This window comes from Heloderma suspectum, chromosome 3 (assembly GCF_057233095.1).
Source record: "Heloderma suspectum isolate Gila_16-S chromosome 3, 16-S_ref, whole genome shotgun sequence".
Lineage (NCBI taxonomy): Eukaryota > Metazoa > Chordata > Lepidosauria > Squamata > Helodermatidae > Heloderma > Heloderma suspectum.
Genome location: NC_139460.1, coordinates 273,362,343 through 273,378,813, shown reverse-complemented (window position 1 = coordinate 273,378,813; position 16,471 = coordinate 273,362,343). Strand labels below are relative to the sequence as shown.

General features: G+C 42.7%; 1 protein-coding gene across 2 annotated transcripts in view; it reads left to right on the top strand.

Moving 5' to 3' along the window:
• Positions 1 to 16,471, top strand: part of LOC146351298 (glypican-5-like) — a 708,665-nt gene that overhangs the window by 553,271 nt on the left and 138,923 nt on the right. For both annotated transcript variants that reach the window (XM_084847040.1, XM_084847039.1), the window contains one exon: positions 241 to 391. In XM_084847040.1, the coding sequence (XP_084703166.1) occupies positions 241 to 391 (151 nt within the window). The remainder of the gene's footprint in view (positions 1 to 240; positions 392 to 16,471) is intronic.

The window sequence follows — 16,471 nt, the reverse complement described above, 5'->3', positions numbered from 1 at the left end:
GCTAAAATGCCTTAGGCCTCAGTGATGAGCTGTTAAATAATGCTCCATCTTCCATTCCATGATTCTGTGCTGCTTTTAATGGGCTGATTTGAAATCACGAGACAGTGACTTCTAGTGGGAAAACAAGTCCATGATACGAGGAAGCCCAAGCTCACACTAATGCTTTTCTTTTTAATTCTTTGCAGCTTGAATTGTAGGAAAACATTAAAACCATTGCCAACATTTTATTTTGTATTTTAGCTGGCAACCGAGAGGACGCGTTCAAAACCAGAAAGATGGGCCATCAGGGAAGGTGGCAGTGGGAATGGAATGAATGAAGAGATGGAATCAAGTGGAGACTGTGATGATGAGGATGGGTGTCAAGGATCAGGTGACAGGAGCTACACAAAAGGTAGGAGTCATCATTTTGTATATGTGCACTTAGGAAATCCATCGAAAATGCATTTGTCTGTGTTATTGGCCACATTTGGACAGAAAGATAAATGTGGTTTAGTGAACATGCCTATCCTTCTCCCTGGCTCACACACTCTCCCCATCCCCTCTTCTCTCCTCTTTGCAGGTGACCGTGGCTTTTGCTCTCAATTTCAGTTAACCTCAGCTTCCTGTGTTGTCCAGTCCTGGGAATGTGGTTTAGCACTAACTATGGGTAGTTTCAAAGCAAGACAACTACATGGCTTGTTGAAACTAAACATAGTTAGCAATGAGCCGTGATCTGGACAACACAGGAAGCCGTGGGTTGACCAAAAGCAGAAGCAAAAATGTCTTGACTCCTCTTCCCAGCCAAATGAAAGGAAAAGCCCAGCTGTGTCAGCCTGGGAGGAGCCTAGGTTTGTTCATGTAGCGCTAAGCCAAGGTTTGGCATAGTATGGACAAGGCCATTGTGGCAGAAGTCATTTACTGATGACATTGTGGCTCAACATTTCCACAAACTGGAGTTGCTAGTGCTTTAATTTGAATGTAATTTTGAGTCCGCACAACGCTCTCCCGCAGGCTTTGTCATTCAGTTATGACATTTTATTAAAAGTGTACTGTCCGTCTGCTCGTCTGTTGTTCCTTGTTCTTGGTGTTCTTTCTTTTCCTGGAAAGACTTGGCGATCTATTCACTTTTATGCATTATGGATAACTTTGGCGGTGTGCTGCTTTATAAGGTATGAAGTCTTTGTGTTGTATCGATGTCTGCCAGTTCCTAGACTTAGGCACTCCTGCAGTCAAACATTAATAAGGGCTGGTTGTTTTCTCAATTTGACCTCTCTTTTTTCTATATTAATGTTTGTTCTAGAAAATCTTAAATGATATTTTTCTCTCTGTGTTCTTCAACTGGGATTTTAGATTTGTTAAGTGCTTTAAGTAACATGTTTTCTCTTCAAAGTGGTACAAATTAAACAGCAGCCAGGTGCTACTAAGTACATTTTAATTGACTATTAAGCTATTTATATGCTGTTGCTGTGCCAGAATACACCAAGACTCTATCGTCTTTCAGACACTCAGTAACGTAAAATGAAAAGCACTTAGAACTTGGCTAATACTGGAGCTCATCAGCACAAACACGATATATGGAATCTACATTCTCTCCATCCCCTGAGACTTCCGTGGATGGTGGCAGGGAGAGAAATATGTTTCATAACTAGTGATACAGTGATTTGGTAGAAACTGTATCTACTAAAAAATATAGTCTAAATAAATTGTAGCGAATGCTTTGGATTTGTAACATTAAGAGCAGCAATTCCATCTTGAGAAAATTATAATGGTATTTAGTAATTAACTTTAAAGTACTGTTATGTGTTTAGGCCGCTAGCAGTAAATCTGTTTTACATATCTCGATGCAATTAAGAGAGAGAGTGGGGGAGTAATCCAATTAAAGGGCTCCTCTGCTTTAACAGTACTATGATTTTTTTTCAGAATTATAGTAATTGCATTCAGTGTCAGCTTTGCAGAATGCTGCAAACCTTGTTCTATTTAAACTAGTACCATATTGTGGATGTGTGTATTTGACAGTTTGAGACACGCCCAGGATCTTTGTTCCCCCAAAAAAATAATCAAAAAGAATTTGTTAGCACTAGTTAAAACATAGGTTTCTCTATCTTCCCTTTTGGCAGCAGCCTCCCCCATCTAATGGAGATGTTTATGAAATATACTTCCATAAATGTGATGTAGATGTTTATACTTAGTAGGGCTGTATCAAGCCAGTGACCCTGAGCTTGCCACCTGAAACTGTATGTGGTGGGTGGGAGGAATTTGATGATTCCTGCTGGAAGTGGGGGGATCAGACTGGTTCCCTGAACATAAAAAGAGCCACGCTGGATCCAGCATTCTGTTCACACAGTGGCCAGCCAGCTGCCCATGGCAAATCCATAAGCAGGACATGAGTGCAACAGCACTCTCCCACTCATGTTCTCCAGCAACTGGTGTGCATAGACATACTGCCTATTTACACTTTGGGGGGGGACCTACTTTAGTAGCAATGATAGCTCCTTTTTAAGAGTGCCAGGGGGCTTACTCTCCTTTTCCTGTCCCCAGCCCCCTCTGATACTTTAAATTAAAGCCATGATAGAATCATAGAATAGCAGGGTTGGAAGGGGCCTAAAAGGTCATCGAGTCCAACCCCCTGCTCAATGCAGGAATCCAAGTCAGAGCATCCCTGACAGATGGCTGTCCAGCCTCATCTTGAATGCCTCCAGTGTGGGAGAGCCCACCACCTCCCTAGGCAATGGAAAGAAAGCCACCCTCACAGACGGTGGCCTAAGTGTTTTTAAACTAAGGAGCCATTTCTGAGCCCACTGTCCTTAATGGCCCCCCACTTGAACCAGTGAACTGGTGAACCAGTTTGCCCCCTACACCTTGAAATGGCCACCCATTGTTTTGGGGAGAGGGATAAATAGTGCCCAGATGTTGGCGCTATGGAGCCACTTTCAGAGGAATTGGAGAATGATCCATTCAGTGTATAAACTAGGGATGGACGGATTCACCCGTGCCCCGCTTTGTTGGGCACTCGCCGAGCCAATGCCACCGCCCACCACTGCTCGTCACCCGCAACTACCTGGCACTTCCAGGTAGTTGCATACTTGGCAACTGTAAAGGGCCCATCTACAGAACATTACAGGTGTGAATGCTCCATTCGCACTATGGTGGCTCACCAGGGAGGAAGGACAGCTACTTGGCGCCTATTGAGCCACAGGTTCCACGAGCAAGCAGGGTCCAGGAGGTTGGGCGAAGGGGAGTCTGTCAGACTCCACCACCCCCTGCAGACTTTGTGACATCCCTAGTATGAGCTGACTGTATTCGGTCAGACAAAAGATTACATTGAAAAGTCCTCAAGAATCAGAAGCTGCAGCTTGTATGGTCAGATTGATAGAGGGGGCCAGAAGGTCTGAACATATAGCACCAATTCTGGCTCACTTGCACTGGCTGCCTGTATCCTTCCAGGCCCCATTCAAGGTGCTGGTTTTGACCTATGAAGCTTTACATATCTTAGGACTGCAATACCTGATGGAGCACATCTCCTGGTATGAACCTACTGGTACACTACGATCATCATCTGAGGCGCTCCTCCAAGTGCTTCCTTCAAAGGAGGTTCAGTGGATGGCAACAGGGGAGAAGGCCTTCTTGGTGGTGGCCCCCTGATTATGGAATTCTCTCCCCAGTGGGGGCTGCCTGCAACCAACAGTGCCATCTTTCTGGCACCAGGTTAAGACTTTCCTTTACTCCCAGGCATTTGACAGCATATGATAGGGATTTTTAACAGGTACTGGGATTTTTATTATTGATTGTGTAATATTGTTTTATATTCTTGTAGGTAAATGATTTTATATTAAGTCATTATACTGTATTTTTAGGGTTTTAACCTTTGTAAACTGCCCAGAGAGCTTTGGCTATTTGGTGGTATAGAAATGTAATAAATGAACAAAATGAATGAATTAAGCTCCTTTGGGCAATTTAGTATGGTAAAAGAAATTTCTCAATAAACCATGATGATTTTAAGGTTCAATATAGTCCAGATAAGTCAACAACATATCTAGGGAAGTAAGGTTAAGGGTCAAGTGGATCATGAGTGAATTTCATTGTTTGAACAATCTTGTTTGGACCACTCCATTGTTTGGACCATTTCTCTATAGTTTATAAATATTTAGTAGATAATGAGCATCTGTTCTAAGCATATTATAGAAATAAGTAGCATATTATGTGCAACAGGACATTTTGAAGAACTATGAATTTTCCTGTTTGGGGTTGCTTTTGGCAGGAGGCCAGTGTTAAGTTGATGGCAAGGGATGGTTTCAGCTGGGATGTTATTGTTTTTCAGAACAGGCAAGATTTCTGTTTGGCTGATTTTCACAATTTCAGTATCTTTTACAACTTTTTGCGTGCTTTTGGTGTCCTCTTAGAACAAACTTGCAACCTCTTACTTGATAGATTACCTTTGATCCACATGGTGACACCACCCACAGATTGACAAGTTTGAATGGTAAAGGAGTAAGTTGAATCAGGACGAAAAGTCCAGCTTTACTAGAGTCTGTGCTTAATGTTATCAGTATTTTGCGTGTGTGTGTGTGTGTGTGTGTGTGTGAGAGAGAGAGAGAGAGAGAATGAGAGAGAGAGAGAGAGAGAGAGAGAGAGCGAGCACTACCTCTGGTGCTTTTAGACCAGAAAGATGGACCAAGAAAAACCTTAAAATAAATAAACAAACCCCCACAAAAATACTCTGTAATAATTAGCTTATTATGGAAAGTAGAACCTGTGCAAGTTCTTACAGTCATGCCCAATGTCAGCATTGAGTGAGGCTGGGCATTTGCCAGGACTCAGATCTCTTGATTTTCAGCTCAGATCATTTATTCTCAGATCATTTATTCCTGCCACCATCTTCCATGTGTGAGGCAGCCTGAGACCTCCTATAAACAGTAATGACAAGAACATTTCATGTGATCATAAACTTCATAATTTTATTAATGTAACCTAGAAGGAACAGCTGTTGGGCCATATCTAATGGACTTCTGCTTCCACAACCTCCCCCTCCTCTCCTCTGCATTCCACTGCACTCTTCCCAAATTTAATCCAGAGGGTCCCCAACCCTCTGGAGCATATTTGGGGGCCATGCAGGGGGTTGCAGGGTGATGGGGAAATGTGTTCAGCTAGTGATATCTGTTCCACTGGCACACCAACACTGTTGGATCAAACCCATTGTCCTAGAAGCCGATTCCTCTATTGTTGTAAGGCTGGCTGTAGTAAGACAAAGCACTGTGTATATTCTCAATGGCGTTTTCTTCTCTTTCACATCTCTAAAGTCAAAATGGGACTAAAAGGGGCAGTTCATTGACAGCCTCTTGATTAGGGGGCTACAAATCTTGTTTTGCAGACAAACTGGTTACAAAATCAATACTCAGAGGCACACTTTCATGCTTCTGCCAAAGTCTACCTACCAAACATGTCTGGTATATAGTGCTTGAATCTAAAAGCATTATCAATATATTCCACTATATTCCTTAAACACTTCCATTAAGATTTGCAAAAAGTCACTGTTTTGTTTACAGTAATTGCAAATAAGCCGTTTATAGCAAAAGCAATTATTAGCTCTTAAAACCACCATTTAGATATTTACACATAATATATTTAATCACATCTACAGACCAACATGAGTATATTCAATTAGAATCCATGCAGATGAGCTAAACGCATTCTCAAGGATTCAGGGATTTGTCAGGATTTCTATACACTAAGTAGCCATTTAAAAGTTTAGTAATAACAGGAATGCTGAGCCAAAATGGGGGACACTTTTTCCACCTGTTATTGTATGGATCCTTTTACAAAACAGTGCGATACAGTTCACAATGGGACAGGAATCTCATTGTATAGGGAGAGGGAACATCTTCTTCTGATTTGCTGAGGCAACTTGGCCAATGAGTCCTCGCTCTGACTCAATGAGTCCACAAATTCTTGAACATTTTTGTGTATTTCAAAAAATTCACAAATTTTGACAAGAAAATATTTGTAGTTGTGCAACTTTAAAAATGTGCCATTTCACGATTTACTCTATAGAGGAAATTTGTGCAAGTCTGAGATTTTTTTGCATGACTTTCACACTTGATCACATTCATTATGCGCAGTTTTCCCAGTCAAGCAAAATGAAGAGAGAGTGCAACTGCGAGTGCAAATCGAGAAGAGGCAAGCAGTGAGCCAGAGAATCTGGATGAACATTGCTTGTTCGCATATCCCTGCAGCAAATCCACCACCTCCAGTTGTGTCAAAGGGTTAACATATGTGAGCCACGTTCCTGAGCGAAAGTATAGTGTAGTGCACCGCTGTTGGGAAGTACCATAGCTAGAGACTGAGCCCTGGCTTCTCAAATATTGGATAGCAGATGATGGAAAAGACCTCTGCCTGAGACCCAGGGAACAGCGGCCAATTACAGAGGACAATACTGGGCTAGATGGACAAACAACTCTGACCTGGTATAAGGCAGCTTCCTATGTTCTTATCTTGGCTTCTAAGTCATGTTAGAAGCCTTCCCACATGCCCCAAGACCCCTTAAGGCCGGGCAGAAGGGGGGAAAACACTTCCCACTCACTGCACCAGAGAACTCCATTCATTTCTGGAGCAGACCCAGTCTCCACTGGAAAGCAGTGAGTGGGCCTGCTCCAGAAATGTTTATATTCCCCTGGAAACCATGGCTTTGATCCAGACATGACTGGGATGACTCCACCCGAACCTACCCTTGATATTGTGTAGCCCAGTCTCCACTGAAAGGGATGCAGTGGAGACCACAGGGATGATTCTCTGTGTGTAGACCACACAGAGACACATAGGATTCGATCTAGACTATGTTAGTCATGCTTTGAAATCTAGGGGGCTTAGGTTAGGCTAGGCTGCCCCTATACAAATCTATGGTGCAGCCACACTTGGAGTACTGTGTGCAGTTCTGGTCAACCACACCTAAAGAAGATATTTTAGAGCTGGAAAAGGTGCAGAAAAGGGCAACTAAAATGATCAAGGGGCTGGAGCATCTCCCCTATGAGAGAAGGTTACAACAGCTGGATGTCAGGGTGGAAACTGAGCGCATAGAGCCCCAGAGCAGTTCTGATTCTGAGGAATAACAGCAATCCGTGGGAGAGGAGCTCGCTCATCTCTCACAAGCACAGCAGCTGGCGGAGATTCCTCCTGCCAGCATTCCTGAGAGAGATAGTGACCCTGGCAGTGAGAGGGCACTGGAGGGGGGCTTGCTGGACACTCAGCGCAGACACAGGGAGCGACGACAGATGGAGGGCACCGAAAGGAGGCGCTCTGCTCTTTTGGTGCTAAAACAACGGTCGCGTCCCAAGGACCCAAGGGAAAGAGGGAGGATCTCTCCATAGCCCATAAGTTCAGAGTCTTCCCGCACTTCTCCTACAAACAGGGACCAACTGCCTTACCTGGAGCTTAGGCTACTCTGCTATCTACCCCAGTGCAGTTCCTTGCTTAGTCACTAGTAATTAGTATCTGTAAGAGTCATTAAGTAATAAAGGAATAAAGCCTTGGAAAGAATCCTCATCATCTGTATCTTGAGTTGGCTATTGGAGGAGACTGTAAGAGGCAGCTAGGGCACTCCTGACAGCGGGATTGTTTAGCTTGGAAAAAAGGAAGGTTAGGAGAGATATGATAGCAGTCTACAAAATTATGCATGGTGTGGAGAATGTCCCTGTCTCAAAATACTAGAACTTGTAGTCATCCTATGAATCTGATTGGTGGGAGATTCAGAACAGATAAAAGGAAGTACTTCATACAGCACATAGTTAAACTATGGAATTCGCTACCACAGGATGTAGTGATGGCCACCAATTTAGATGGATTTAAAAGCGGGTTGGTCCTAGGGATGTCAGAGAATTCCATGACGGATCTTGACTAACCTGTTCTACTGATTCATGGCTAACTTAGTCTGGATCTAATCCATAGTGGTCCATCACAAGGACAGGAATTTTGCAAGCAATAAAGGGAATCTGTTCACTACATGTATGCATTACTTTCAACAGGGAGAGCAGTAGCTGGCTGGAGGCTTTGTAGTGTATAATTATCTCTGCATAGGTTGGTAATGTGATTTCTATCCAGAGAAATTGCACTAATAACGTTACAGTACTTGGGAGTTAAGGTAGCATATGAGGCCTTGTCCCAAATTCTTCTCTTCACAACCTAGGAATACAATTGCTACCACATTTCATCTTAAAGTGAAATTTCAAGGTGAGTTTGAAGATCCATGCTCAGGGGAAAGCATCTGAGGAAATAAAAAGTTTCAGTAAGACCAGAAAAACTTAAGAGTGTGTAAAGCAATATATACCAATATTCAATTTTGTTTTTCAATAACTTGATGGTTATTTATAACATTTAAGATATATAAAGAAGAGAAAATTATTTATTCATAATTTTGGATTATGCACAGGAAACATATGTTTCCTGTGAAAACGTACATATCTTATTCAAGTGATTCAGAGAAGGGATATCTTATTAACTGATGTATATAATATATATTGTAATGACTATTGTATTGTATGGGGGAGAGTTTAGGAAAATTGTACTAGCAGAACAACAATAATTAAAATATATATTTTAAAATAATTCTTGGGGTGGTTGATGTCCTGAGAAATCCCCAGGTTTCCAACAGTATGTTTCACCTAAAAGGAAATTTCAAGGCTCATTGGAGGTCCTTGTCTTGGGAGAATATCTGAGGACTTTCAAAGGAGGCAGAAAGACAAGAGTAGTGACATATGCTCCTGTGCATCCCATGACTACTGTTCTAGCTCCCCTTTTCTTACTAACAATAGATTCATGGCATGAATGTGGAAACTAGATAAACCAATTGTTTCTGAAACCAAATGCAAAAATTAAAACCTGTCATGTGCACTTGCTACTGCCAAGGAGAAAACATGGCCACTACTTTGGATGGCTTTAAAAGGGGGTTAGACAAATTCCTGGAAGAAAAGGCTATCAATGGCTACTAGTCTTGATGGCTATGTGGTACCTCCAGTACCAAAGGCAGTGAGCCTATGTACACCAGTTGCTGGGGAACATGGGTGGGAGGGTGCTGTTGCGCTCATGCCCTGCTTGTGGGTTCCTGGGTTACAGCTGGTTGGCCACTGTATGAACAGAATGCTGGACCAGATGAACCCTTGGTCTGATCCAGCATGGCTCTTCTGTTCTTATGTGGGTTTGCATTTCAGAAGTGGTGAGTATGCAAGTGGGATTTGCAAGAAAATGTTGCACCATGGAATGCTCTGTGCAGGATTCCACCCACCCAGCATGGCCTTTTCCCGGATATGGCGTCTATTCCATTTCTTCCCGCATTGTCCATCATCCCCCTCCAAAGAAGTTTATCAGCATTATTTTGCCACTGAACATTCTCAGTCCTCATGGGGCTGTTTTGGGGTTATCTTCCCCTTCCCTGAATACTTAGATTTTTACTTCTACAGACCTTGAGGTTCCTCATGACTGCGCTGATACTTCTCTCTTGTGTGTGGATGGTGCCATTTTGGCTACCTAAGGACCCACACGCAGAAAATGAGTTTGCTATTAGTACAGATGATCTCCCACTGCTCCTGCAATATACACCTTTGATATGGAGATGAATTAACATCTTGCTGTTTTTTAAAAAAATCTTCACATCTCCTTGCCTGATTTATATCACATTTCAACAGCTGTTGAAAATCAATGTATTTCTCTCATAGTTCACAAATGCTCACATTAGGAGTATTTTTCTCATGTCAGGAACCTTTTGACCCTCATTATTTTCTTATCTGCTAACACTTCTATGCAACAGTACCAATAAAAAAGGTAAAGGTGCCCCAGCCAGTCGTGTCTGACTCTAGGGTGCGGTGCTCATCCCCGTTTCTAAGCCGAAGAGCCAGCGCTGTCCGAAGATGCTTCCGTGGTCATGTGGCCAGCATGACTGAACACCGAGGTGCACGGAACGCTGTTACCTTTCCCGCCGAGGCGGTACCTATTTATCTACTTGCAATTTCTTGCTTTTGAACTGCTAGGTTGGCAGAAGCTGGGACTGAAGACGGGAGCCCACTCCGTCATGCAGTACTCGGGTCTCGAACTGCTGACCTGCCGACCTTCCAGTCTGCAGTTCAGCGTCTTAACCACTAAGCCACCGCGGCCCCTAACAGTACCAATAGGGACCAGAAAAAACAGCTGTAAGGCTGGAAACCAAAATCAAAAAAGAAACAGCTGCACCCATTGAATTCTTTCCCAATGTGTTTTGACATTGGTCTTTATCAAGGGAAAAACTCTTAGAGATTCTTTTAGAGGATTACCTCTTCTCTAGAGTCTTCTTTCGAAGAAGCAAGGGAGAGGGAATCCTTCAGAAGAATCTCTAGGAGTTTTTCCCTTGATAAAGACTAGTGTCTTAACACTTCTATGCCACTTTTCTGTACTGTATAAAATGCCATCTTAATCGGTCTTCAGACCCATGTGCCATGTTTTCAGGTTGCACTAAGGCTTGTATGTATCTAAATATGTAACTGTACAGCTGGTGATGTTTTGAAATGATTATTTCATCAATATTAAAAAAGCAGAACATCTGTTGGCAGCATGCCACAGGTACTGGATCCTCAGCTCTGCAGGTCTTCCCCTTCCTTGCAGATTATTGTGCTGTTCAATTCACTTACATTTTTCTCTGCTCCTGTCATTAGAATTCTGCACATCACACATCACTCTGAGAGCGCCACTTTTTTGTATCCTGTGTTTCATGAGGTGTTTTGTTTCCAACTCAGTCTTTACAATCCTTGCAAATGATTTCAGTGTCATGCCACTGTAAATGGTTCATTCTGTTCAGGAAGAGCTTAATGACCTACTTTAGTTTAAAGTCTTCTCCCAACCCCCTGTCCCCTTACTTGTGTTTGAGTGAAAGGATTGCCAACCCTCTTAACTACAGATTAATCAGGTCCTATTATCAACACAGTGGGCTGGCATGCTATACTGTTTACGGAAAGTCAGACAGCTTAACAGAGTTGGTGAGGGAGAATGGCACACAAATGAAGGGGGAGGACATCCTGAAAACCACAAGATAGGGATGTACAAGAATTTCATTCCTGTTCACAAATCATGAAACCCAAATGTCAGCAGGAGCATAATTCTCAGGAAATTTTCATAATTTCTCAAGCTGGCATACATTTTCAGAGGTGCACACTTGTGCAACCACAAACTTCTGAAAATGTCATTCCTGCCCCCCACCCCCACCTCAAAATGCATTTTCACACTTTAGCCTAAGGGGAGAAAATACACATTTGGGGTATGCGCTTGGAAAAGTGCCCCTTTTTCATGTTCAAGAAAAAAAGATGCTCTCATTCAAGAGCAAGAGCAAGGCAAGGCGAGTAGGGATGTCGGAGAAATCCACAATGGAACCAAATGAGTTTGGATTTTTATTGATCCGACCCACAGATTATGCAGCAGGCTGGCTTCTCCCCTGTCAGGTGGATTCTGCAGACTTGTGGACCATTTTCCACAAATGGTCCACAAAGCTTTTGGAATTTTGTGCAAACTTCCTCATAGAAAAATATGCAAAAATAAAAAACCCAGCCACAAATGCACAATTTCCTCATTGGCTAGAGCATGAACATATGCATTTGCGGGGGGGGGGGGTTGCAGATTTGGGGGGACTTTGCACATTTTTGCATGTGCAAATCTGAGCAAATTCAGAAACTAAAAAAAAGCCAAATGATTCCATCAATTGGCAGATGATGGAACAAAAGGCACCCTACAATCAGCAAAACACAGACAGAACAAATTTTACACCATCTGTACATCCCTGGAGACAAGTAGCAGTGTGGAAAATGGAGAACCTCCATGAGCTTTTTCCATCCCTACAAGACAAATGGAGCACCGTGTGACATCATCATAAGTTTCATTTCCATTTCACAAAGATACTAGTTTAAGTGATATCACGTTAGCACTATTTAGTCATTATTGCCTGAACTTTTGAAGGGACCGGGTGGGGCTGCTTTTTCTTTTTTCTTTTTGGCGCAGCAGCAGCAAGAGTGCAGCCAACCAGGGGGTATGGGTGGAAATTTGCCACCAGACCTCCCAAAGTTGCCCATCCCTGCTTTATTGTTGTTGTTCAGTCATTAGGTCGTGTCCGACTCTTCGTGACCCCATGGACCATAGCACGCCAGGCCTTCCTGTCCTCCGCTCTCTCCCGGAGTGTGCTCAGGTTCATATTCATTGCATCAGTGATTCTATCTAGCCATCTCATCCTCTGCCGTCCCCTTCTCCTTTTGCCTTCGGTCTTTCCCAGCATCAGGGTCTTTTCCAGTGGGTTTTCTCTTCGCATTAGGTGGCCAAAATATTTGAGCTTCAGCTTCAGTATCTGTCCTTCCAATGAGCACTCAGGGTTGATTTCCTTTAGGATGGACTGATTGGACCTCCTTGCAGTCCAGGGGACTCGTAAGAGTCTTCTCCCGCACCACAGTTCGAAAGCATCAATTCTTCGGCGCCCAGCCTTCCTTATAATCCAGCTCTCACAGCCATACGTTACTACTGGGAACCATAGCTTTGATTATACGGACCTTTGTCGGCAAGGTGATGTCTCTGCTTCTTACTATGCAGTCTAGCTTTGCCATAGCTTTCCTCCCAAGGAGCAAGCATCTTTTGATTTCATGGCTACAGTCACCGTCTGCGGTGATCTTGGAGCCCAAGAAAATAAAATCTGTCACTGCTTCCATTTCTTCCCCTTCTGTATGCCAGGAAGTGATGGGGCCAGATGCCATGATCTTCTTTTTTTAATGTTGAGTTTCAAACCAGCTTTTGCACTCTCCGCTTTCACCCTCAACAAGAGGCTCTTTAGATCTTCTTCGCTTTCTGCCATTAGGGTGGTATCGTCTGCGTATCTGAGGTTGTTGATCATTCTCCCGGCAATCTTAATTCCGACCTGTGATTCATCCAACCCAGTGTTTCTCATGATGTACTCTGCGTATAAGTTAAATAAGCAGGGTGACAATATGCAGCCTTGTCATACTCCTTTCCCAATTTTGAACCAATTGGTTGTTCCATGTCTGGTTCTTACTGTTGCTTCTTGACCCTCGTACAGGTTTCTCAGGAGACAGGTAAGGTGGTCTGGTACTCCCATCTCTTTAAGAATTTGCCACAGTTTGTTGTAATCCACACAATCAAAGGCTTTAGCATAGTCAATGAAGCAGAAATACACGTTTTTCTGGAATTCTCTTGCTTTCTCCATGATCCAGCGAATGTTGGCGATTTAATCTCTAGTTCCTCTGCCTCTTCGAAACCCAGCTTGTACTTCCGGTAGTTCTCAGTTCACATACTGCTGAAGCCTAGCTTGTAGGATTTTGAGCATAACCTTGCTGGCATGTGAAATGAATGCAATTGTATGGTAGTTTGAACACTCTTTGGCATTGCCCTTCTTTGGAACTGGAATGTAAACTGACCTTTTCCAGTCTTGTGGCCACTGCTGAGTGTTCAACTAAAATGTCACAAAATAGTAAGCAAGGTTTTGAATCCTCAAGAACTCATCAGCCTGAATGTTAAACAAATCAAAGGTGAGGGGCATTGACTGTATGTTAAACTCATGGAATTTTCAGCATTTGGACTCCATCTTAATGTGGAGGAAAGAGCAGTTTGAATAGATTACAGTCTACTAGATACTATGCAGGTTTCAGCTTGCATCTAGGACTGCAGCTTGGACTGCTGGAATGGAGACACATGCAATGGTTGATCCTCAATTTTTGAGAATATAAAATCCAGCTATTACACATCTGTCTCCATCCTTAGGTGAAACACATAATTTCCTTGGTAGGTAGAAAGCTAAAGTAAAGAGAAACTAGGCAGTTTCTTTGTATTAACAAAGCTGGAGATTAATTTTAGGTGATGTAATTGGTAAAAAAAAAAATGGCAAGACAAGCCAAATTGTGTCATGTTAAATAATAGTTGGAGGCTGCAGTCCTAATTTGGAAATGAATGATTTTTATTAACTTTATTTGAAGTAAATAAAACTTCCAAGTCAACATAGTCAGGAATAGTCTGCAAGACTTCGGTCTAGTCCTTCAGAATTCGGTACCAGGAATTGATTTGAGGCTTGTAACTCCAGCATGTCTTCACTGTTCATTTGCCCCAGTCCCCTGAACTATTTTGTTGCTGTTTTTTGAGTTTGCTCCTGTTGGCTAATAAAACTAAAATCATGTGGGAATCATACAGGGACATAAAAAACGCTGCAAGGAAGACACTTTGATTGAATTACATCTTGAAACTGAAGATAAATCTTTTTTTTCTTATACCCAAGTGCCCAATGTCAACTCTACAGTTTGTTCATCTTCCAAATGGATATATCCCTGAAGTCTACAATCTGTTTTTCATTTCAGGTAAATAAATTCTCACTTCCTGATGTTGTGCTTCCTGAGAGCATAACACATCTTCCTTGATCAAGGCAGTTTGTTTTTTTTAAAACAAGCAAATATTACCGGGTTAGCTTTTCTCCTCAGAATGATATGTGTATCTCTAGATTTGGGCTTTAAAACAAATAGGTATAGCATGTATTTGAAGGTGAAAACTGTAAAGGTCATAGAAAAAATCAACCTTTGAACATCTGTAGGCTATGTTTTCTGGTAGCACTCAAATCTTAAACCTGTATTTGAAGTTATGTCCAGATGCCTCAGTAATAAATAAGCTTTGTAGCATTAATGTTAAGCAAGGAAATCATACAGGAGTAATAACTGGTCCTTTAATTTAGTTGTTAAAAGCAGCCATTAATTATTCTCAGAGGGGATATTTTAGCCCAGTTTCCACAAAATGGTTGCCCACAGTTGGCTTATAACAGGTATTGACAAACCGTTTAATTCACAAGTTGGGAGTAGCTAAACTGTCTGAAGTACATCGATTAATTTGGGAAAACAGCCCGTATTCTGCTTTCCGTGCACTAGATCTACCTATATCCAGAACCTAGTGGCTGCTCAAAGCTACCACAGTCATTGCCTGGGCCGAATCCACATGGAGACTTTTTTGAGGCAATTCCATTTAAATATGGATTTTCATGAAATGGGGTTAGATCCTCCTGGGGCAAATGGTAGCCAGTAATGTGGTGTATTCATTTAAAAAAACCCCACTTCATGGGGCAAATAGCACCTGAAAACACATTAGTTTGGGGGCTGGGTAAGTGGAGCAAATGAGTGGAGTCTTGCTCTCTGCCCCCTCTCCCCCACACGCTCAGTGAAGCTTTCAAAATCAGTATAGCTCTGTGTACCTTTGTACTTCCTCTGCTCCACAACTGCAGTTTCAAAGCATCAGGGCTAACTCCCCTCCATTCTCCTGACCCCTCTGTTGCACAACTGCATAGTTTCAAAGCATCAGGAATGGCTCCTCTCCCCACTCCAGTGCACAAACAACAGGCAAAGGAATTCTCCCGACCCCTCTGCTCCTGTACTCAGAAAAGTGCCATTGAAGGCAATGAGTTACTTCCAGGTAGACATGTTTAGCCCTCTGCTCTCCCCATGCCCCTGTCCCATGCAAGTTTCCCCTCTGCCAATCAGCACCACTTCCACTATCCCACGTCAAAGCCAGCTGAGGCTACATGGACACCCAAACTGCACTGAAGTCACTGTGATGGGAAAATCAGTCACAAAATGAGTTTGGGGGGAGGGGGGACAGATGTAGGGGAAGAAACTTCACGCTAGCTATAGGGAGGGGTGTGCATCATCTGACACAATTGTCTTGGGGGTGGAGTAGAACCAGAATAAAAGCCCCATGTAGATTGGCCCCTGGTAAATGCCTCTCCTAACAAGGGCATTCATCTCAAAGTAGTCCAACAAAATTGAAGGGAGTATATGTATAAATATAAACCGTATGCATTTTCAGCCATAAATGGCCTTTTGTCCAAAGGACTCTCTGTATCTAGAATATTCTTTCAAAAAAGCATGTTGTGCTCTGCTCCCAGTGTCTGATCACGGTGGGAGAGGTGGCACTCTGTGTCAGCAACAAGTGGTCCAGAAGTTTTCAAAGACTTGGAAAGAGAATTTTCATGGTGAAAATGAAGCACTAAGTTACAAGTTCTCGACATTATCTAGCATACTATACCAGATACATAAGCACAATCACCTGCCTCTCTGTAGCTAAAGACGGTTCGCTACATGGTTCCAGAACAGCCAAACCAATTTGCGTGGAGGTGATGTTAGAAAGCTTATGGGATACAGCCAATGCTTATATAGTTTAATTGTTAAAGTCTCGCTTAGAGACCTTGAAATCCTCTGGTCCCCCAGTCTTCCTTAGCTGCCCAGGCCTTCTGTGATATCAGAACTACCAAGCCAATGGCAGGCATGTGTGGGAGGGTGGTAGAAAGTGACTCTCTGTATTCCACCAAAAGAACAAAGCACATCAGCTATTAGACAATACTTATAGCTCATGAGCTGTGAAAGACTAGTTTTATATAAACCTGTATTTATCACTTTTCAGAAAGATAGCTTTTTACAGATCCATGCCAGCATAATGCCAAAAAATGTTATAATTGCAA